Source organism: Blennius ocellaris (genome assembly GCF_963422515.1).
Source record: "Blennius ocellaris genome assembly, chromosome: 9".
Lineage (NCBI taxonomy): Eukaryota > Metazoa > Chordata > Actinopteri > Blenniiformes > Blenniidae > Blennius > Blennius ocellaris.
This window is the reverse complement of record NC_137658.1, coordinates 416,125-439,081: the sequence shown is the minus strand read 5'-3', so window position 1 is coordinate 439,081 and position 22,957 is coordinate 416,125. Positions and strand designations below refer to the sequence as shown.

Genomic DNA, 22,957 nt, shown 5'->3' with positions numbered 1-22,957 from the left:
ACAGAATAGCGCTGTGGACGTCACATGTAAGGTTATATTCACATGATTTTAATAGGTCAATTGCTTGCTTCTATCTAAATGCAATACTTTCATGATATGATTATGACTGGAGTAGGAACTTTTTACGTTTTCCATGAAATCCATGTGATCCAGTTCTTGTGGATATTGATAATGCACCTTTGTTGACTCACCCAGTTAAAACAAATTCATAATCTAACTTCATCAGAAATACAATTCAAAGTGTTCTTGGACAAAAAAGGCAGTTACCACGCAAATTATTTTTGTTTGTTTTGATTTTGTGCTGCTCTTATTTTGTAGCATTTCGGTGCACGGGCCGGAAGCGGATATGACGTGTACTGTTTGTGCAGGTGACGGTCGGACCGGAGTTTAAATGTCTTCGTCTGTCCCTCGTTCCCTCTGTAACGCGGCGACGGGACAGTAGGACCCCCGGGGGCTCGGTCCGCGGCGAGCGGAGGTCCTCCAGCGGGGAGCTGCGGCTCTTCAGCGGCTGTCTTGATGACCGGGAGGCCCGAGAGCCTCTCCGGATAACATCACCGAGGCCTACCTGGGAAGCTAACCCGTTAGCCGCTCGCACCGTGACGGAGCTGCAGGTGGAGACAGCGACCGGAGACAAAGACAGTGGCCGGAGACACAGACAGCGACCGGAGACCATGACCGGAGACACGGAGACATAGTGACTGGAGACCGTGACCGGAGACACGGAGACATAGTGACTGGAGACTGTGACCGGAGACACGGAGACAGTGGCCGGAGACACACTGACCAGAGACGCAGTGAAAGTGACCGGAAGCACAGTGACCGGAGACACAGTGGCCGAAGACCGGAGACACGGAGACATAGTGACTGGAGACTGTGACCGGAGACACTGACTTGAGACACAGACGGTGCTCAGAGACACAGTGACTGGAGACACAAACAGTGATCGGAGACACAGAGACAGTAGCCGGAGACACAGTGACTTGAGACACAGACAGTGCTCAGAGACACAGTGACTGAAGACAGACGGTGATCAGAGACACAGTGACTGGAGACAGACGGTGATCGGAGACACAGAGACAGTGGCCGGAGACACAGTGGCTGAAGACAGACGGTGACTGAAGACAGACATGCAGTGCCTTGGAGACACAGAGACGGTGTGATTGACATGTAGAGTTTTATTGTCCCCCTGCAGAGACGTTACAGAGTCCAGTAGCGGATGCAGTCTCAGCCCCTCTAAGACCTGTAGAGTACCCCCTGTCCCCCCCGTCCCCCCCTGTCCCCACCGGGGTCCCCCTCCTCCCTGAACATGTGGCTCAAGCTGTTCTTCCTGCTGCTGTACTTGGTGGTCCTGTTCCTGCTGGCCCGCCTGTTCGACGCCGTGGTCTGGTACGACACCGGCGTCTTCGCGTCCCAGCTGGTGGACCCGGTCACCCTGAGCTACCAGAAGCTCAAGACCATCCTGGAGTGTCGAGGACTGGGACATTCTGGACTGGCTGAGAAGAAGGACGTCAGTGAGTTGGTGGAGAAGTCAGGTAAACAACATGACGACACCGTCTCTTAAAGGGCCACACACGGTTTCTTAAAGGGCCACACACACACTGATGACAAAAGTTTTGAAATGTTTTCTAACAGTAAATGTGGCAGTGCCATAGAAGACAGTGCATCACAGTGTAGCGGGAGGGTTAGCCTAAGTACTCGCTATCGGCGAGTACTCAAATGTACTCAAATGTACTCGTGCACGACTCGTTTTGGAAAACAGTGCAGTCTGGGTGTCCCTACTGTCTATCGTTGATTCTGTCAACCTGTTCTTGTGTGAGTTCTCCTGGTAATCCCTGGACAGACGAGCGTCATTTTAAAAGTCCCAGTGAAATGAAGGTTCCACCTCCAAAACTCTCTGGTGTCTCTTCTAGGGACGTTTTCCTGCTAACTGGCTGAAGGTCAAATGTTAAAACACGGCAATCTGCGAGAAAATAGCCGATAAACGGCGCTATTTCCTCTGCTGGGCGGAGCTTCTGACAATAATAGAGTGACATCACGAGTTGTGCACACGCCCAAGTTGTGTTTACATTATGGAGGATCAGAGTTTTGACCACGAAGAGGCTGAATTGAACCATATTTCATCATCATGGTCATTTCAAACCCAGTGATTGATGAAGAAGACACAGAAGGTGGTTCTGCCATCGGTGACCCCGTCTGGAACATGTTTGAGGAAGCAGAAGACGCTTCGTCCTCCATTCGTCCTCGTCTCCTCGCCTCAGCAGCCGCCACTTTTCACTTTGAGGCTTTGAGGCTCCGGACTTTTGGCAGAACGACCGGCTTCCTGGATCAACTAGCCGCCCAAGCTAGCCGCTAGCCGCTCCCGCCACCCGTGCTCCTTTTCTCCTCTCTGGTCTCTTCCAGGCTCAATCTTTCATCAAGGCTCATAAAACGACTATAACTTCAAAACTCTGTAAAAACTTGGATATTTAAGAGGAAACAAGCCGATATAAACACAACAGATCGAGATCTGCACAACTCGTGACGTCACACATAGGCTCCGCCCACAATGGCCCACGAAGAAGAAGGATTCCCCCGACTTCTTCGGCTGGAGATTCAAAATTCAAATAACTTTATTATGCGACAACAGTGGTGGGGCAGAGTCGGAGGAACCTTACAAGTAGAACCCAACTATCGTTTTTTGCAAAGTAGTGTTTTACATTTCACTGGAACTTTAAATAAAGTAGTGTTTTACATTTCACTGGGACTTTAAATAAAGTAGTGTTTTACATTTCACTGGGACTTTAAATAAAGTAGTGTTTTACATTTCACTGGGACTTTAAGGGGAAAGTACTGCCTCCAGGTGGCGCTGTAACCTCGTGTCCCTCGTGTCCCCCCCCAGGGGAGCTGACCCAGGGCGAGCTGTACTCCGCTATCAAGAAGGCGAACGAGCAGACGGAGGCGGGCGACTCCAGCACCACCCACTTCAGTGGGGAGATGCACTTCTACGAGCTGGTGGAGGACACCAAGGACGGGATCTGGCTGGTTCAGGTACTGGGACTCAAAACACAACGAAAGCCAACGGGGACATTTGTTTTTGGTTCCGAAGCTCCGTCGTCTCTGTTCGGGACTATTTGTCTCCAACTTTGTTTACCTGGGTGGACGGTTGGTTTTGTCTTTGTTGATAAGACGAGGCTCCGGTCTCGGTGCTCTGTAGCAGCATGGCGTCCTGATCCGTCCCTGTCTGTAGGTGATTGTCCTGATCCGTCCCTGTCTTTAGGTGATTGTCCTGATCCGTCCCTGTCTTTAGGTGATCCGTCCCTGTGTTTAGGCGATTGTCCTGATCCGTCCCTGTCTGTAGGCGATTGTCCTGATCCGTCCCTGTGTTTAGGCGATTGTCCTGATCCGTCCCTGTCTGTAGGTGATTGTCCTGATCCGTCCCTGTCTTTAGGTGATTGTCCCTGTCTTTAGGTGATTGTCCTGACCCGTCCCTGTCTTTAGGTGATTGTCCTGATCCGTCCCTGTGTTTAGGCGATTGTCCTGATCCGTCCCTGTCTGTAGGCGATTGTCCTGATCCGTCCCTGTGTTTAGGTGATTGTCCCTGTCTGTAGGTGATTGTCCTGATCCGTCCCTGTGTTTAGGTGATTGCCCTGATCCGTCCCTGTCTTTAGGTGATTGTCCTGATCCGTCCCTGTCTTTAGGTGATTGTCCTGATCCGTCCCTGTCTTTAGGTGATTGTCCTGATCCGTCCCTGTCTTTAGGTGATTGTCCCTGTCTTTAGGTGATTGTCCTGATCCGTCCCTGTCTTTAGGTGATCCGTCCCTGTGTTTAGGCGATTGTCCTGATCCGTCCCTGTCTGTAGGCGATTGTCCTGATCCGTCCCTGTCTGTAGGCGATTGTCCTGATCCGTCCCTGTGTTTAGGCGATTGTCCTGATCCGTCCCTGTCTGTAGGCAATTGTCCTGATCCGTCCCTGTGTTTAGGCGATTGTCCTGATCCGTCCCTGTCTGTAGGTGATTGTCCTGATCCGTCCCTGTCTTTAGGTGATTGTCCCTGTCTTTAGGTGATTGTCCTGACCCGTCCCTGTCTTTAGGTGATTGTCCTGATCCGTCCCTGTGTTTAGGCGATTGTCCTGATCCGTCCCTGTCTGTAGGCGATTGTCCTGATCCGTCCCTGTGTTTAGGTGATTGTCCCTGTCTGTAGGTGATTGTCCTGATCCGTCCCTGTCTTTAGGTGATTGTCCTGATCCGTCCCTGTCTTTAGGTGATTGTCCTGATCCGTCCCTGTCTTTAGGTGATTGTCCTGATCCGTCCCTGTCTTTAGGTGATTGCCCAGGACCGACAAGCTCTGCTGAGTCAATCCAATTGGGGGAAGATGGTGCAGAAAGTGTCTCAGTTCGGGATCCGAACAGGAACCTTCAACTGCTCCAATGACTACAGGTGAGACGCCTCTGTCCCGCAGAGTCTGTCCCACGGTTCATGACAACACGTCGCTTGTTTGGACGGATTTCACGCTCAAACCTCTGCGAAGCATCGACGTTTTCCTCCAGACGAGTATTTGTGGACGACGAACCCTGTGCTTCCTCAGGTCCTGCATCCGGAGAGGCTGGCAGGCCTCCACGCTCATCATGTCCGTCCCTCAGACCTCGTCCTCCAAGGGCAAGGTCATGCTGAAGGAGTACAACGGCCGCCGCGTGGAGACGGAGCACATCTTCCGCTGGATGACGTCGCACGTGGCCCACCGCATCAAAACCCTGCGGCGCTCGCAGCAGCTGATGGAGGAGTGGCGCCCCGACCCCGTCCACCCCGTCAAGATGTTCCTGTTCGCCCGCCTGCCGCAGCCGCCCGCCTTCTTCTCCTCGCTGTCGGTCAAGTTCACCGGCAGGATCGAGTTCCTCTTCGTGGACGTGCGCCACTGGGACAACCACAGCAGCCTGGCGGAGGTCGGCGTGACGCGCAGCCCCTCCTACATCCTCAAGATGCCCGAGGGCATCTATCGCTACGGCAACAGGTGAGGGACAGCTCGACCGCGGGGCGAAGCGGCGTCTCTGTGGTTTGGACGGGTTGCGTGACTGTCCTGGTTTCTCCCCCGTAGCACCGGAGAGTTCATGTCCCTCGCAGCCATGGACACCTTCCTGCGCTCCGTCCAGCCGGAGGTCAACGACCTCTTCGTCCTCAGCCTGGTTCTCATCAACCTGCTGGCCTGGATGGACCTGTTCATCACGCAGGTACCGGTACACACACTTCAACACCACCGGGAGGATTTATACAGACAGTCACTGCAGCTTTCAAAATTAATCCAGCTGTTTGGTAACTCTGGTTATATAGAAACATAACTGATGTGTAATATGTTGATGTAGAATTTGTGTAATTCCACCAAACAACAGCTGTTCCCATTGTTACATGTGTGTCTTCTGGAGTTTGTTGTTTTTATTTTAAACAATAAGCCTTTACTAATCTCACAGTGGACAAACAGCAGCGCACAAAGAGGTGAAACAGGTCAAACAGGTCTGGAAGGGCCTGGACAAGGTGTCTTCAATGGCCTGGAATAAATTAACCAAAAAAAAAGGCTCTGCATAATTTAGACTTTGTCTTAAATTTAGGCTTTGTCTTAAATTTAGGCTTTGACAACACAATTTGCTTAATAATGAATTAGTACTATATATATATATATATATATATCAGTATGAATATCCTTTTTTATGACTGCTACGGTTAATGCTCACTACAAGCTGTGCTTTTTGTAATTAATGCTGATTACCAGTTTGAACATCACATATTAAAAAAGTGCTGCAGTTATTTTTTCCTGCTGACTTACAAGAAAGTGTATTTGAACTCCTACGATGGGGGTAAATAATAATAATATTTGTACTGTATTTTACATTCATAAATCTATTTCTCTATTAGAAACAACCATATGAGCTACAGGCAATGACATATAAAACTTAAGGACATCAATAAAAACCAATAAGATCTGCCAGGTAGGACCAGTTTTAGTCCCTTTTTAAACTTTTTAAAAGAAACCGCCGTCTCTGGACTCTGGAAGTGAAAACGAGCGCAGCACAACAAACGGCCACAGTGGGGCAGTAATGAGCCACTGTGGCTGGAAGCTCCAAGCTCAGCAGGAGAAGAAGCAAACAGCCAATCCTCGGCCTTGATTTGATCGATTCCTTCAGCAAGATGGAGGCGGATGGTTGTTTTTTCATTCAATTATTGTTAAGTAAGCATGAATTAATCTCATTGTTAGTTTTGAGCAGAAATTCCTTAAAGACAACGCCGTGCGATGCACAATTCTCTTGTACTTTGCTGTTTCTTTATTAAACTATGTTGTCGATGACTTGATTGGATAAACAGAAGTTATTGATTGATGGTTAATCGGTGGTCAGTCGCAGCCCAGATGGATCCCAGTGAACTGAATATTGGAATGAGGCCATCTTGTTCTTCTCCTCGTGTCCAGGGAGCAGCGGTGAAGCGCTTTGTGGTTCTGATCCGAACCCTGGGGACGTACAACTCCATCCTGCTGGTGTCCTGGCTCCCTGTGCTGGTAGGACGCCGCCGTCCGTCCCGTCCCGTCCCGTCCCGTCCACAGTCAATAATTGTCCTTTCCTTAAATCTTTAGCAGGCATCGTTCAGCCCCACGACCTGTCGAGGCTTTGCTGCCGTTGTACTTGAAGAATAATCAAATATGGAGATTGTCGGAGTATTTCATAGACAAATGTGTGATTTTAAGTTCAAAATGTTCTTTGAGGATTTAGGTTAAGAATGTGTGACCAGAGTCCAGCTCCAGGCTCGGGGAGAGTTTTTGATGAGATAAGATAAGATAAGATAAGATAAGATAAGATAAGATAGGCCTTTATTGATCTCACAAAGGAGAAATTTACTTATAACATTCAGCTCTTAAGGACTCATGAGGAAAGGAAAGACAAGGAATGTACAAACAGTTCGGTAAGAATAGAGGAATCTTATATACAATGACTATCAAATAGGACTAAAAAATAAGATAAAAATAACAAACTATAATAAAGTATAATAAGTTCTAAAGGGAGCAAAATATACAGTGGGATGAGATACAAGGAAAATAAACTATGATGGGGGGCAAAGTGTAGAATAAAGTACAATAAACATATTATAGTAAAAGAAAATATACCAGTGTTGGCAGAGCAGGTTCAGATCAAGTGGTGACTTAGTGACGTAGATGTGATGGTGTCTTGGTGGATTTAAAGTTTGAACAATGATGAACTGCCTTCAGTCACAGGAGAGTGAATGTTGTTGGACTGACGGTGAGCGACTCTGTTTCAGGCCTTGCTCCAGCTGCCCTACCTGGACGCGCTGTACGGCTACAGCCTGAAGCTGCTGCGCTACGCCGACACCACCACGCTGGCCAGCCTGGTGAGGGCCGACTGGACCTTCTACTCGTCCCACCCGGCCCTCTTCCTGTCCACCTACCTGGCCCACGGCCTGCTGGTGGACTACTTCGAGAAGAGGCGGCGCGGCGGCGCCCGCGCCCCCCAGGACAGCAGCTCCAACCTGGAGTGGCTGGCCAGCCTGTGGGACTGGTACACGTCCTACCTGCTCCACCCCATCGCCTCGCTCCAGCCGTTCCCGTCGGACCACTCGGACTGGGAGGACGATCCCGGCTTCCTGTTCCAGCGCCTGGCCTTCCCCGACCTGTGGCTCCGCCCCTTAGTAGACGTGGACTACATCAAGGACCTCCCCACCTGGAGGCTCGCGTCGGCGGCGGCGGCGCCGCCTCGGGACGGACCCGCCGCGGGTACCGGCGGAGCCCCCGGGACCCCGCCCCCCTCGCCCGAGGCGGCGGAGGGGGCCCGCCCCCACCAGCAGCCGCACTGCGATTGGTCGGCGTGGCCCCGCGACGTGCTCCGGTCCTCGGAGTGCGTGGTCTGTCTGGAGAACTTTGCGAGCGAGGAGCTGCTCATGGGGCTGCCCTGTGGCCACGCCTTCCACCACCACTGCATCGTGGTGTGGCTGGCGGGGGGGCGGCACCGCTGCCCCGTGTGCCGCTGGCCCAGCTACAAGAAGAGGGCGCTAGCCACCTAGAGGCTAGCATCTCAGCTCACTCTACTTCCTGTGAGCGGTGGACCCGCCCTCACTGGTATACATCTACTTCCTGTAAGCGGTGGACCCACCTTCACTGGTATACATCTACTTCCTGTGAGCGGTGGACCCACCCTCACTGGTATACATCTACTTCCTGTGAGCGGTGGACCCGCCCTCACTGGTATACATCTACTTCCTGTGAGCGGTGGACCCGCCCTCACTGGTACATCTACTTCCTGTAAGCGGTGGACCCACCCTCACTGGTATACATCTACTTCCTGTGAGCGGTGGACCCGCCCTCACTGGTATACATCTACTTCCTGTGAGCGGTGGACCCGCCCTCACTGGTATACATCTACTTCCTGTGAGCGGTGGACCCACCCTCACTGGTATACATCTACTTCCTGTGAGCGATGGACCCGCCCTCACTGGTGTACATCTACTTCCTGTGAGCGATGGACCCGCCCTCACTGGTGTACATCTACTTCCTGTGAGCGGTGGACCCGCCCTCACTGGTACATCTACTTCCTGTGAGCGGTGGACCCGCCCTCACTGGTATACATCTACTTCCTGTGAGCGGTGGACCCGCCCTCACTGGTATACATCTACTTCCTGTGAGCGGTGGACCCGCCCTCACTGGTGTACATCTACTTCCTGTAAGCGGTGGACCCGCCCTCACTGGTACATCTACTTCCTGTGAGCGGTGGACCCGCCCTCACTGGTATACATCTACTTCCTGTGAGCGATGGACCCGCCCTCACTGGTATACATCTACTTCCTGTGAGCGGTGGACCCACCCTCACTGGTACATCTACTTCCTGTGAGCGGTGGACCCACCCTCACTGGTATACATCTACTTCCTGTGAGCGGTGGACCCACCCTCACTGGTATACATCTACTTCCTGTGAGCGGTGGACCCGCCCTCACTGGTATACATCTACTTCCTGTGAGCGGTGGACCCGCCCTCACTGGTATACATCTACTTCCTGTGAGCGGTGGACCCGCCCTCACTGGTATACATCTACTTCCTGTGAGCGGTGGACTCGCCCTCACTGGTATACATGTACTTCCTGTGAGCGGTGGACCCGCCCTCACTGGTATACATCTACTTCCTGTGAGCGGTGTACCCGCCCTCACTGGTATACATCTACTTCCTGTGAGCGGTGGACCCACCCTCACTGGTATACATCTACTTCCTGTGAGCGGTGGACCCACCCTCACTGGTATACATCTACTTCCTGTGAGCGGTGGACCCGCCCTCATTGGTATACATCTACTTCCTGTGAGCGGTGGACCCACCCTCACTGGTATACATCTACTTCCTGTGAGCAGTGGACCCACCCTCACTGGTATACATCTACTTCCTGTGAGCGGTGGACCCACCCTCACTGGTATACATGTACTTCCTGTGAGCGGTGGACCCGCCCTCACTGGTATACATGTACTTCCTGTGAGCGGTGGACCCGCCCTCACTGGTATACATCTACTTCCTGTGAGCGGTGGACCCGCCCTCACTGGTGTACATCTACTTCCTGTGAGCGATGGACCCACCCTCACTGGTGTACATCTACTTCCTGTGAGCGGTGGACCCGCCCTCACTGGTACATCTACTTCCTGTGAGCGGTGGACCCACCCTCACTGGTACATCTACTTCCTGTAAGCGGTGGACCCACCCTCACTGGTATACATCTACTTCCTGTAAGCGGTAGACCCACCCTCACTGGTATACATCTACTTCCTGTGAGCGGTGGACCCGCCCTCACTGGTATACATCTACTTCCTGTGAGCGGTGGACCCGCCCTCACTGGTATACATCTACTTCCTGTAAGCGGTAGACCCACCCTCACTGGTATACATCTACTTCCTGTGAGCGGTGGACCCACCCTCACTGGTATACATCTACTTCCTGTGAGCGGTGGACCCGCCCTCATTGGTATACATCTACTTCCTGTGAGCGGTGGACCCACCCTCACTGGTATACATCTACTTCCTGTGAGCAGTGGACCCACCCTCACTGGTATACATCTACTTCCTGTGAGCGGTGGACCCACCCTCACTGGTATACATGTACTTCCTGTGAGCGGTGGACCCGCCCTCACTGGTATACATGTACTTCCTGTGAGCGGTGGACCCGCCCTCACTGGTATACATCTACTTCCTGTGAGCGGTGGACCCGCCCTCACTGGTGTACATCTACTTCCTGTGAGCGATGGACCCGCCCTCACTGGTGTACATCTACTTCCTGTGAGCGGTGGACCCGCCCTCACTGGTACATCTACTTCCTGTGAGCGGTGGACCCACCCTCACTGGTACATCTACTTCCTGTAAGCGGTGGACCCACCCTCACTGGTATACATCTACTTCCTGTAAGCGGTAGACCCACCCTCACTGGTATACATCTACTTCCTGTGAGCGGTGGACCCGCCCTCACTGGTATACATCTACTTCCTGTGAGCGGTGGACCCGCCCTCACTGGTATACATCTACTTCCTGTAAGCGGTAGACCCACCCTCACTGGTATACATCTACTTCCTGTGAGCGGTGGACCCACCCTCACTGGTATACATCTACTTCCTGTGAGCGGTGGACCCGCCCTCATTGGTATACATCTACTTCCTGTGAGCGGTGGACCCACCCTCACTGGTATACATCTACTTCCTGTGAGCAGTGGACCCACCCTCACTGGTATACATCTACTTCCTGTGAGCGGTGGACCCACCCTCACTGGTATACATGTACTTCCTGTGAGCGGTGGACCCGCCCTCACTGGTATACATGTACTTCCTGTGAGCGGTGGACCCGCCCTCACTGGTATACATCTACTTCCTGTGAGCGGTGGACCCGCCCTCACTGGTGTACATCTACTTCCTGTGAGCGATGGACCCGCCCTCACTGGTGTACATCTACTTCCTGTGAGCGGTGGACCCGCCCTCACTGGTACATCTACTTCCTGTGAGCGGTGGACCCACCCTCACTGGTACATCTACTTCCTGTAAGCGGTGGACCCACCCTCACTGGTATACATCTACTTCCTGTGAGCAGTGGACTTGCCCTCACTGGTGTACATCTACTTCCTGTGAGCGGTGGACCCGCCCTCACTGGTATACATCTACTTCCTGTGAGCAGTGGACTTGCCCTCACTGGTATACATCTACTTCCTGTGAGCAGTGGACTTGCCCTCACTGTTATACATCTACTTCCTGTGAGCGGTGGACTTGCCCTCACTGGTATACATCTACTTCCTGTGTCCATACCTTGTGAAGCCAGTGTGTGTCCCTGGACAGTAGAAGCCTCCGGACAGCGCCAGCGGATGGAGTCACAGTCACTGTGGTTGTAGTCAGACTAAAATATATATAGTGCAATAAAAGATATAATGCTAGTTTGATTTCTTTGTCCGGAAACTTTTACGGTGACGTTTTCCTCACACGCCTCATCTGGAGCTGAACTTCATCCACCGGCGGCGTCCACTGTGTGTGTGTGTGTGTGTTATTTAACCTTGAGACTTTGACTTTGCATGATGGTAGCAATGATAATTTTCTCATCCTGAGATATGCTAAAATCCCCCTTTTTGGTTGTAAGAGAGTCAGTCTGGTTAAATAGGAGTGAGTCTTCATCCAGAGCCTGTCTGCCGGGGAGTTTGTCTGGAGAAGAACTAAAATTTGTGATATTTTAAAACTCTGTTCAAGTCGTGGTCATTTTTTCTTCTCACCATCACGGGGAGAAGCCAGAACACTGAGGGACACTTCATGACCAGAAGAGTCGTCTTTGTCTCGTTTTCACCAATAAATTGTGTCTGGAAAAATGTGTTTAAACCTTTTAAGATCATGAAGGTGTTGAAGTCACCAAAAGTCTCACAGTTGTTTTTCTTACCGTTTAGAAATGGTAGTTTTAATCCCTTTAAGATGGACTTTACTTCTATAGAGCAAAGCTCTGGACGTCGTCCATCACCGTCACACGCCAGTGAAGGCTGCAGACTTGTGAGGCTCTGTCCCTCCACCGGGGGCAGTGTGGGGTGCAGTGTCTTGCCCAAGGGTACTGCATGTGGACAGGTGGAGATGGGAATCGAACCTGCAACCTTCCGACTGTGCGACGACTACACAAAATAGGTCCTGAAAGATTCCTGCACTACTTCCTACACTACGTTTCTGATGTCAACAAGATAAACTGCAGGAGAACGTGTGTACTGGTACGCAAACTTTGAACCTTTTCAACACACCAGTAAAACTCACCAGTAAAACTCACCAACACACCAGTAAAACTAACCAGTAAAACCAACACACCAGTAAAACTCACCAATACACCAGTAAAACCAACACACCAGTAAAACTCACCAACACACCAGTAAAACTCTCCTATACACCAGTAAAACTCACCAATACACCAGTCAAACTCACCAGTAAAACCAACACACCAGTAAAACTCACCAATACACCAGTAAAACTCACCAGTAAAACCAACACACCAGTAGAACTCACCAGTAAAACTCACCAATACACCAGTAAAACTCACCAGTAAAACCAACACACCAGTAAAACTCACCAACACACCAGTAAAACTCTCCTATACACCAGTAAAACCAACACACCAGTAGAACTCACCAATACACCAGTAAAACTCACCAGTAAAACCAACACACCAGTGAAACTCACCAACACACCAGTAAAACCAACACACCAGTAAAACTCACCAACACACCAGTAAAACTCACCAATACACCAGTAAAACTAACCAGTAAAACCAACACACCAGTAAAACTCACCAATACACCAGTAAAACTAACCAGTAAAACCAACACACCAGTAAAACTCTCCTATACACCAGTAAAACTCACCAATACACCAGTCAAACTCACCAGTAAAACCAACACACCAGTAAAACTCACCAATACACCAGTAAAACTCACCAGTAAAACCAACACACCAGTAGAACTCACCAGTAAAACTCACCAATACACCAGTAAAACTCACCAGTAAAACCAACACACCAGTAAAACTCACCAACACACCAGTAAAACTCACCAGTAAAACCAACACACCAGTAAAACTCACCAGTAAAACTCACCAATACACCAGTAAAACTCACCAGTAAAACCAACACACCAGTAGAACTCACCAGTAAAACTCACCAATACACCAGTAAAACTCACCAGTAAAACCAACACACCAGTAAAACTCACCAACACACCAGTAAAACTCACCAGTAAAACCAACACACCAGTAGAACTCACCAATACACCAGTAAAACTCACCAGTAAAACCAACACACCAGTAAAACTCACCAGTAAAACCAACACACCAGTAGAATTCACCAATACACCAGTAAAACTCACCAGTAAAACCAACACACCAGTAAAACTCACCAACACACCAGTAAAACTCACCAGTAAAACCAACACACCAGTAAAACTCACCAGTAAAACTCACCAATACACCAGTAAAACTCACCAGTAAAACCAACACACCAGTAAAACTCACCAACACACCAGTAAAACTCACCAGTAAAACCAACACACCAGTAGAACTCACCAATACACCAGTAAAACTCACCAGTAAAACCAACACACCAGTAAAACTCACCAACACACCAGTAAAACTCTCCTATACACCAGTAAAACTCACCAGTAAAACCAACACACCAGTAGAACTCACCAATACACCAGTAAAACTCACCAGTAAAACCAACACACCAGTAAAACTCACCAGTAAAACCAACACACCAGTAAAACTCACCAGTAAAACCAACACACCAGTAGAACTCACCAGTCCATCAGGGAGAAATATACCAGAAGTGATGAATAAAGGTGTAAAAACAGGAGAAAGACAATCAAAGTTGTAAAAATGTCAATGAAACAATCAAGGACTTGTTAAAGGTCTCTTCTCTTCTCTCTCTGTCCATCTCACTCTACTGTCTTTTCCTCTCCCCCCTTCACCCTCCCTCCCTTTCTATCCCCTAGCCCCCCCCCCCCCCCCCCCCCCTCTCCCGTTCTGCCCCCAAACACCCCCTCCGCCCCCTCCCCTTGGTGCCCCCTCCCTCAGCACATGTGGTGAAGCTCAGCCTCTCAGTCATCTCTAGTTCTGGAGCTGCACAAGTGGAGTCCTGCAGACGACTGACGGATACTGACGGAGCTCAGACCCCAGTGGAGGATCAGGACTGACGGATACTGACGGAGCTCAGACCCCAGTGGAGGATCAGGACTGACGGATACTGACGGAGCTCAGACCCCAGACTCCCCGACTGCATCTCTTAAAGGCTTTCTGCTGTTTCTTTTCCAAACTGCTGTTTGCGAAACACTTTAATATCAGAGCTCTGTGTGTGTGTGTGTGTGTGTGTGTGTGTGTGTGTGTGTGTGTGTGTGTGTGTGTGTGTGTGTGTGTGTGTGTGTGTGTGTGTGTGTGTGTGTGTGTGTGTGTGTGTGTGCGCAGCAGCTGCACTGTGGGTTATTCACAGTCCTGCTATGCAGACTGAGTGGAGCCACAGTCAGACGGCTCCTCTGTGAGCCCAACATGGAGGCTCAGCCAGAAACAGGAAAACTTCTCTGGGAAGCAACTGTTGCTCCGCTTTGTGCACTAATGTGGAGTTTCCAGCCTGCAGACAGACTGGAGCCTGGACCTTCATGCCACTGCGGCACAGACCATGAAGGTACCGATCTGAATGCTTAAAGCCCAACTTTCATTGGAGACCCGTTGGACCTGAACCCTCTGGAACAGTCGTAGGTCGTCACCAGAGCTTTTCTTGGATTTCTTCCTCCTGAATTGATATTTGTGCAGATTATTTTATTTTGTTTGTCACCTGCACCCGGGGTTGAAAATGAAGAACCCTCTTCCCCTGGACAGTAGCTGGAGCCGGTCTGTGGTCCAGGACACGGTCCTGGTCTCTGTACCGGGCATCAACAAGAAGTTCAAGAGGAAGTCACGTGAGCCCAAGAGGCTCTTCACCAGCCCGGACCCTGACGGGATGAGCTCGTACCCCGGGGACATGCTGGACTGTGTGGACGACAGCCGGCTGGAGGGGTGTGACGTGAGACAGCGGGTCGTGTCCCAGGAGCCGGGGGGACGAGCTGCGGGGACAGAGGACAGCGTGGCCTCGGGCCAGAGCGCCGCCATAGACATGAGGATTGGCATCAACGTGCCCGACGTCACTTCCAGGATCTCCCCCTTCCCAGAGATCTCCCACTGGCCCACCTCCATCTCACAGCCTCTGTCCAACAGACTCAAGCTCAGCCTCCAGTCCACCTTCTCGCTGTCCACCGGCTCTGGTCCCTCGCCCAACTACCAGGCCTTCTCCCTGGACCCGCCTCTGGACCTGGACCTCCCCAGAGCCTCCCAGTCCTCCCAGTGTCAGCAGCATGCCGAGCCCAGTGGTCCCTCAGCCAAGGTAAACAGTCCCAGAGCGACGACCTCCAGCAACTACAAACTACAAGTCCTTACATTTATTACATATTTATCACAGGACCCTTCCTGCAGTCCAGGACCTGCTTCAGGGTGAAATGATGACATACAGTCGTTCCCCTATTAAAGGGACGAGCATTTATACTCCATTGACACTGATTTAATGAGACCAAACACCTGGAGCTGATCCATCAGGAACCGTCACTAGAAAGACACTGCATGTCTTCTGATTACTGTCATCATGAAGCCACACTGTCAAACACATCTTCACTGTGTTGCTTCAACCAAGAGGATCTCCAGTTGGAGTCTGGGCTGAGCTGAAGGAACCTTCCTGTAGAGTCTGTAGGGTTTTTTATTCAGGTTTCTTCCCACACTGTAAAAACAGTGAAGTTACAGTGTGTCATGAGGCTTCAGCCGATGAAGTCTTCTTGAACCCATGTCCAATATCATGAAGGGGTCGGGGTTGAAGAAGCACTGACGTCCACATGCTGGTGATGTTTGGTCCCCAGGACTCCCCCAGGAAGCGGGTGGGTGCTGACGGAGTGGGGTGTGTTCCTGAGGTCAAGGCCATCCAGCAGACCAGGAGGCTCCTGGCCAACGCCAGGGAGAGGTCCAGGGTCCACACCATCAGTGCTGCCTTCGAGGCCCTGAGGAAGCAGGTCTGTCTACCTGTCTGTCTGTCTGTCTGTCACACAGACAGACATGTCCGTATCGTATCATACTGTACCGTACCATACCATACTGTATCGTATCGTATCGTATCATACTGTACCGTACCATACCATACTGTATCGTATCGTATCGTATCATACTGTACCGTACCATAACATACTGTATCGTATCGTATCGTACTGTACCGTACCGCATCGTATCATACCGTACCGTATCGTATCGTATTGCACCATACCGTATTGTACCGCACTGTACCGTGCCGTACCGCACTGTACCGTGCCGTACCACATCGTACCGTACCGTACCGTACAGTACCATATCGTACTGTACAGTACCGCATCGTACCGTACCGTACCGTATCGTATCGTATCGTATCGTATCGTACCGTATCGTATCGTTCTGTACCATACCGTATTGTACCGTATCATACTGTACCGTACCGTACAGTATTGTACCGTACAGTACCGTATCGTACTGTACCGTACCATATCGTATCATATCGTACCGTATCGCATCGTACCGTACCGTATCATATCGTACCGTATCGCATCGTACCGTACCGTATCATATCGTACCGTATCGTACTGTACCGTATCGTATCATATCGTACCGTATCACATCGTATCGTACTGTACCGTACCGTATCGTACTGTACCATACCGTATCATATCGTACCGTATCACATCGTATCGTACTGTACCGTATCGTACTGTACCGTACCGTCTTTATTTCTTTGAGGTTATTTTACAGGGGTGTGCAGTTTCACTCTAACGGTGTTAAAGACTTTCGATATTCTACATGTTCAGTGTTGAGCTGATCTGCGTTATTCACTTTTAATGGTTTCAGATGAAAGTCTTTCAGTCAGAGCTGCCATTTGACCCCACCGTCATTTTCCTTCTCTTCCCCCTCAGGTGCCTTGCTACTCTTACGGACAGAAGCTGTCCAAGCTGGCGATTCTCCGCATCGCCTGTAACTACATCCTGTCTCTGGCCCAGCTGGCCGAGCTGGACTACAGTCCAGACCACAGCACCCTCAGCTTCTCCCAGTGTGTGGAGCAGTGCACCAGGACCCTGCAGGCCGAGGGCCGGAGCAAGAAGAGGAAGGTGAGGCTCCTCTCCTTCACCGCCGTCCAGTAACCCACACCGCCACCGGGGGCTCCACCTGCTCTCTGAGTGACCACTTACTTCTACGTCATCGATATCGGGATCTGCACAGCCGCCTCATAACCAGTGGTTCCACTCATCGTCAGACACGTCGGGTTTCCTCCCACAGTTCAAACACAACGGAATGTTGGACGACTAATCTGGATGAAGCCAGTGGTTCAAAACATAAATCCAGCAGGAAGGAAAGTAAATACCGTATTTTTTGCACTATAGAGCACCTGAATTTAAGCCGCACCTGCAAAAAACTAATAAAAAAAAAATTAAAAAATTAAAAAAAAATATATATATATATATATATGCACACACATGGGGATTGATCATATTTTCATCAATTCTCGCAAATCTGTTTTTCATAGTGCTGGAAATTTCTGCACACAGCGCTGAGTTGTGCCTCGTGCTCCTGCTGCGAAGCTGCAGACAGACAGAGACACAGACAGACAGAGACACAGACAGACACAGAGACAGAGACACAGACAGACAGAGACACAGACAGACACAGAGACACAGAGAGACAGATACATAATCAGTAAGTGTTTAATATGTTGAAAAGCAGCAGTGACCAAAATCACAACTGTTGCAGCTTTTAAAAGTCAATAAAATGAATTTTCTTAGATGTCACTTAAACGGTGCTGCTGTTATAGTTCACGGCACATCTGCTCGACAAATTAAACAGTTTCATGCTCACAACGATCAGCTGGAGTGAAAGAAGGAACGGAGCGAGAGGAAGGAGGAGCACAGCTCTCATTGTTCAAACAGCCTCCGTCAGGTGGGGTCGTCCTGCACACCGGAACATTCTGCACACGTCAGCAGATGTTTCCACGAAGGTTTGAAAAGCACACAGACGAACTGGACTGGAGCGTGGCTCTGGGATGACGGTGATTGTTTGCTACGTTAACCTGCTGCTGCAGAGCAACATGTGCAAACCAGGCCTCTCACAACAACCAGGGATAAATAAACACAAACAAAAGCCAGAGGAAAGTTTCTTTTGCTTCCTTTGTAAACACGCTGCTCTGCTGGCGTGTAACATCTGGAGAGGGATTACTGAAAATCTACGTGCTAGAAGATTAAAACCACGCCAACAGAAAAAATGCATACGACGGAGAAAACAAACAAACAAACAAACAACTTAAATAAGTTTTAAAAAGTTTTCATGAGGCTCGTTCACATCCTGCACATTGAGAGCAGCTCTCATGTAGCACGCTCATATGTACACGAGCTGAGAGCTGTTTTCTCTCTGTGTGTGTGTGTGTGTGTGTGTGTGTGTGTGTGTGTGTGTGTGTGTGTGTGTGTTCTCAAAGTCCCAGACACCAGATGTTTAGAGTGAAAGGGAAGTGGAGCTGGCGCCACGAAGGGCAGAGGGCAGCTTGAAGGCACGCGAACTGAAACCACACACACACACACACACACACACACACACACACACGCACACACACACACACACACACACACACACACACACACACACACACACACTTGGCACATTCCCCAGCAGCAGTCTCTCCAACACATTCCACAGCTCTGCCTCTCCAGGTCATCTGCTCCAACAAGGAAGGAAAAAACAGTCATCACTGGCCTGTCAGGCAGCAGCAGCTGTGTGTGTGTGTGTGTGTGTGTGTGTGTGTGTGTGTGTGTGTGTGTGTGTGTGTGTGTGTGTGTGTGTGTGTACGCATCTGTTCAGAATGAGCCTGAAGACAGAAATAAACCTGGAACACGCAGGTAGAGAATGGAAGCAGAAACGTAAACCAGAATGTTAAACGTTAAAATCCCTCATTTATCGTCTCGGCGACGACGTGATGACGCGACTTGATTTTTGACTCCTGAACTCCCCGTGTTGTTCCCATCGTGTGATTCGATTGTGTTGTGTTGTGTTGCCAGGTGGGGAGGACGGTGGAGGACGTGTGAGTCTTTCGCCTCTATGTGACCTGAACAGGATCCACAACCTTCGTCCGGCTCGTCGCTTCACTCTGGACGACTAATTTTCCCTCTAGCGGAACGAGAACTGCTCGTTTTATAGAAGGCAGACGTAACACACATTATCCATAACTCGTGTTTTGTGATGTGTTGGACATTCTTCCATGGTTCATTTGCTCTCTGTACTGATGACGATAACATATGTTCTGATTTTCCTTACTTTCCTTGCATGGTTTGATGTTTTTTCCAGCCATACCTCTAAAAGATGTCGACATTACAAAATGAGCCTGTGGGGTAACTGAGGCCAGATATAGAATCTTGTCCTGTTCACCTGAAGTTGTGCAGTGAAACTCTGTTTCCGCGCTCCTTCATCTTATTCTGTCCTTCTTTTCTACTTTTAATACCGAGACATCAGCTCCTTAGCGGGATTGTATTAATGACTGTTTGTACGTTTTACCGTCTCTGGATAATAAAAAAAAGAAAAGAAAAGATAACACATCCTTTAAGCAACTCCATTCACTTCTGCTCCGTCAACAAACGACGACGCCACAACCCGCACCCTCGAGGCTAACGTTACCTGGCTTAGCGCCAAATTCACTGATTTTCCATTGTTCATTGATATTAATGAGGTTTTCTCTGCTCCTCTTCCTCATGTTTGTCTTTCACGTCCTCATCTCACTGCCACAGAGGTCCGTCATTAGGTTTTATAGAAAACAAACGTGTTGCCGTCATGTTTATTATGCCACCAACAGAATCGTTCCAGAATCTGACATTTCAGGACTTGAGGGGGAAACGAGCCACGACGAGCTTCAGTAGAAGTTTGGAGTCTCCAACTCGGTTCAAATGTGTCATTAGCCTCTGGAACCTGCAGACTTCCTGGTCTCAGCTGATGAGACTCTTCCTGCAGGCGTCAGACCACAAAGTACAAATACCTTTGTTTTTCAACACAAACCCTTCCAGTGGAAACCCGGAACTGGTTTGACTTTGGTTTAATTACCCCACCCCCCCCAAAAAAAAACAAACCTCAATTCGCTTCTTTAAAGCAACTTAATGTGTGTGGAGTTTCATTCCACTGTCCAAAAATAGACATTTCAGGTTCATTGGTAGGCGAGTGTTGGAGGCCACCTAGTGGATGTACCGGTTACTGCAGCTTCATGGCCCTGCAGGTTGGATTAGCTCAGTGCTTCTCAAATGGTGGGGCGCGCCCCCCTGGGGGGGGGGGGGGGGGGGGGGGGGGGGGGGCGTGGTGGGGTGTCAAGGGGGGCGTGAGGCGGGCGCGACTTTCAGTATTAGTGTCTTTATTCATGCTTGAACAATAAAAAAAGGCCTCCAGCCACTAGGTGGCAGCAGTGCTCACACTAATCAACAGGCTGCCTGTTCAACCAGTAGAGGAGAAGAAGTACTACATGAACACCTGTGTACTACAGAGCTGGAGGAGGAGAAGTTTCTGACAGGAGTGAAAAGAAGAAAGGATGAGGCGTCAGAGGAAAAGAAAACAGGTGAGAGTAAACATAAAGCTAGTAAGAGCAGGAGATATGACGATGCTACGTCGCCCTTGGGTTTACCGTGAACACGTCGGGAACCAGGAAACACCCGTTTGTGTTTTATGCCGAAAAACTCTGGCAGCGGAGCATGAAACCAAATAAATGAAGACGGCACCTGGAGACCATACACCTGGAGACCATACACCATACACCTGGAGACCATACACCATACACCTGGAGACCATACACCATACACCTGGAGACCATACACCATACACCTGGAGACCATACACCATACACCTGGAGACCATACACCATACACCTGGAGACCATACACCATACACCTGGAGACCATACACCATACACCTGGAGACCATACACCTGGAGACCATGCACCATACACCTGGAGACCATACACCTGGAGACCATACACCATACACCTGGAGACCATACACCATACACCTGGAGACCATGCACCATACACCTGGAGACCAGACACCATACACCTGGAGACCATACACCATACACCTGGAGACCATACACCATACACCTGGAGACCATACACCATACACCTGGAGACCATGCACCATACACCTGGAGACCATACACCATACACCTGGAGACCATACACCATACACCTGGAGACCATGCACCATACACCTGGAGAACAGACACCATACACCTGGAGACCATACACCATACACCTGGAGACCATACACCATACACCTGGAGACCATGCACCATACACCTGGAGACCATACACCATACACCTGGAGACCATACACCATACACCTGGAGACCATGCACCATACACCTGGAGAACAGACACCATACACCTGGAGACCATACACCATACACCTGGAGACCATACACCATACACCTGGAGACCATGCACCATACACCTGGAGACCATACACCATACACCTGGAGACCATACACCATACACCTGGAGACCATGCACCATACACCTGGAGAACAGACACCATACACCTGGAGACCATACACCATACACCTGGAGACCATACACCTGGAGACCAGACACCATACACCTAGAGACCATACACCAACACCTAGAGACCATACACCATACACCTGGAGACCATACACCATACACCTGGAGACCATACACCCCAGTTATGTCAGTAAGCCACTGGAGTTGTTTCATGGTAAACTCCATGAGTATGGCCAACAAGCCGCTCATTGTGTCAGCGCGGCATCAGTAAACAAAAAGCCTGTTAGCCTCTTACAAAGTTTCCCACCACATCGCAAGGTGCATAAACCCTCACACCATAGAGATTTATTTTGATAATCAGGCGATTGTATGCAGAATGCTGGTGCCAGCAACTCATACAGTGGTTTATACAGATAATTATCAAGTTCTCAATGGTAGTACAATTCGGGGGGGGGGGGGGGGGGGGGGAGCTGAAAACAATTCTGTCCTCTAGGGGGGGCGTGACAGAAAATAATTGAGAACCACTGCATTAGCCTCTGGAACCTGCAGACTTCCTGGCCTCAGCTGATGAGACTCTTCCTGCAGGCGTCAGACCACAAAGTACAAATACTTTTGTTTTTCAACCCTAACCCTTCCAGTGGAAACCCGGAACTGGTTTGACTTTGGTTTAATCCCCCCCCCCCCCCCCCCCCCCCAAAAAAAAACAACCTCAATTCGCTTCTTTAAAGCGACTTAATGTGTGTGGAGTTTCATTCCACTGTCCAAAAATAGACATTTCAGGTTCATTGGTAGGCGAGTGTTGGAGGCCACCTAGTGGAATGTACCGGTTACTGCAGCTTCATGGCCCTGCAGGTTGGATTCGCTGCTTTGACCCGACTTCAGATGGTCCAAAATGCTGCAGCGCGGCTTTTAACAGGATCCAGCAGACGAATCTCACATTACTCCTATTTTATACCCTCTGCACCGGCTCCCCATCAAGTTTAGAATTGATTTTAAGATTTTAGTTCTGACTTTTAGAGCGTTGCACGGTCAGGCTCCTAAATATGTCTGACTTGTTGTGCCCCTGGTACTCCCCCCGTCGTTACCTTAACTTCTCGGGCCAGAACCTCCTCACTGTTCCACAGACCCACTTTGAAACCAGAGGAGACTTGTCCTTTGAAGCTGCTCCTAGTTCGTGGAACGACCTTCCTTTGTCGCTGCGTGGAGCTGATCTGTGGATTCTTTTAAGAAACAGCTGGAAACAGCTGTTCAGACAAGCTTTTAGTTGACATGGCTGATTGGTTTTACCTTTATTCCGTCCGTACTATTTTATTGTGTCCGTACTATTTTATTATTTTTATGCCTCTGTGAAGCAC

General features: G+C 49.9%; 2 protein-coding genes across 2 annotated transcripts; both read left to right on the top strand.

Moving 5' to 3' along the window:
* Window positions 1-374: 374 nt before the first annotated feature.
* rnf103 (ring finger protein 103) lies at window positions 375-8,097 on the top strand. The gene is made up of 7 exons (XM_080502524.1): window positions 375-1,532; window positions 2,879-3,027; window positions 4,299-4,414; window positions 4,563-4,985; window positions 5,070-5,202; window positions 6,432-6,518; window positions 7,274-8,097. Exons 1-7 carry the CDS (start codon window positions 1,307-1,309, stop codon window positions 8,030-8,032), a joined length of 1,893 nt encoding a protein of 630 aa, XP_080358650.1. The 5' UTR covers window positions 375-1,306; the 3' UTR covers window positions 8,033-8,097.
* A 6,023-nt stretch (window positions 8,098-14,120) lies between these two features.
* Window positions 14,121-19,645, top strand: atoh8 (atonal bHLH transcription factor 8). The gene is made up of 4 exons (XM_080501942.1): window positions 14,121-15,406; window positions 15,930-16,079; window positions 17,004-17,195; window positions 19,131-19,645. The coding sequence occupies exons 1-4, from the start codon at window positions 14,840-14,842 to the stop codon at window positions 19,155-19,157; spliced, it is 936 nt and encodes a 311-aa protein (XP_080358068.1). The 5' UTR covers window positions 14,121-14,839; the 3' UTR covers window positions 19,158-19,645.
* Window positions 19,646-22,957: the final 3,312 nt, after the last annotated feature.

Excerpts from the sequence above, each read along its gene's own strand:
- atoh8 (XM_080501942.1), top strand. The coding sequence starts at position 14,840 with ATGAAGAACCCTCTTCCCCTGGACAGTAGCTGGAGCCGGTCTGTGGTC. Across the intron at positions 16,080-17,003 it reads TCGAGGCCCTGAGGAAGCAG|GTGCCTTGCTACTCTTACGG; the intron begins GTCTGTCTACCT and ends CTTCCCCCTCAG. Across the intron at positions 17,196-19,130 it reads GCCGGAGCAAGAAGAGGAAG|GTGGGGAGGACGGTGGAGGA; the intron begins GTGAGGCTCCTC and ends TTGTGTTGCCAG.
- rnf103 (XM_080502524.1), top strand. The coding sequence starts at position 1,307 with ATGTGGCTCAAGCTGTTCTTCCTGCTGCTGTACTTGGTGGTCCTGTTC. Across the intron at positions 4,415-4,562 it reads AACTGCTCCAATGACTACAG|GTCCTGCATCCGGAGAGGCT; the intron begins GTGAGACGCCTC and ends GTGCTTCCTCAG. Across the intron at positions 6,519-7,273 it reads TGTCCTGGCTCCCTGTGCTG|GCCTTGCTCCAGCTGCCCTA; the intron begins GTAGGACGCCGC and ends ACTCTGTTTCAG.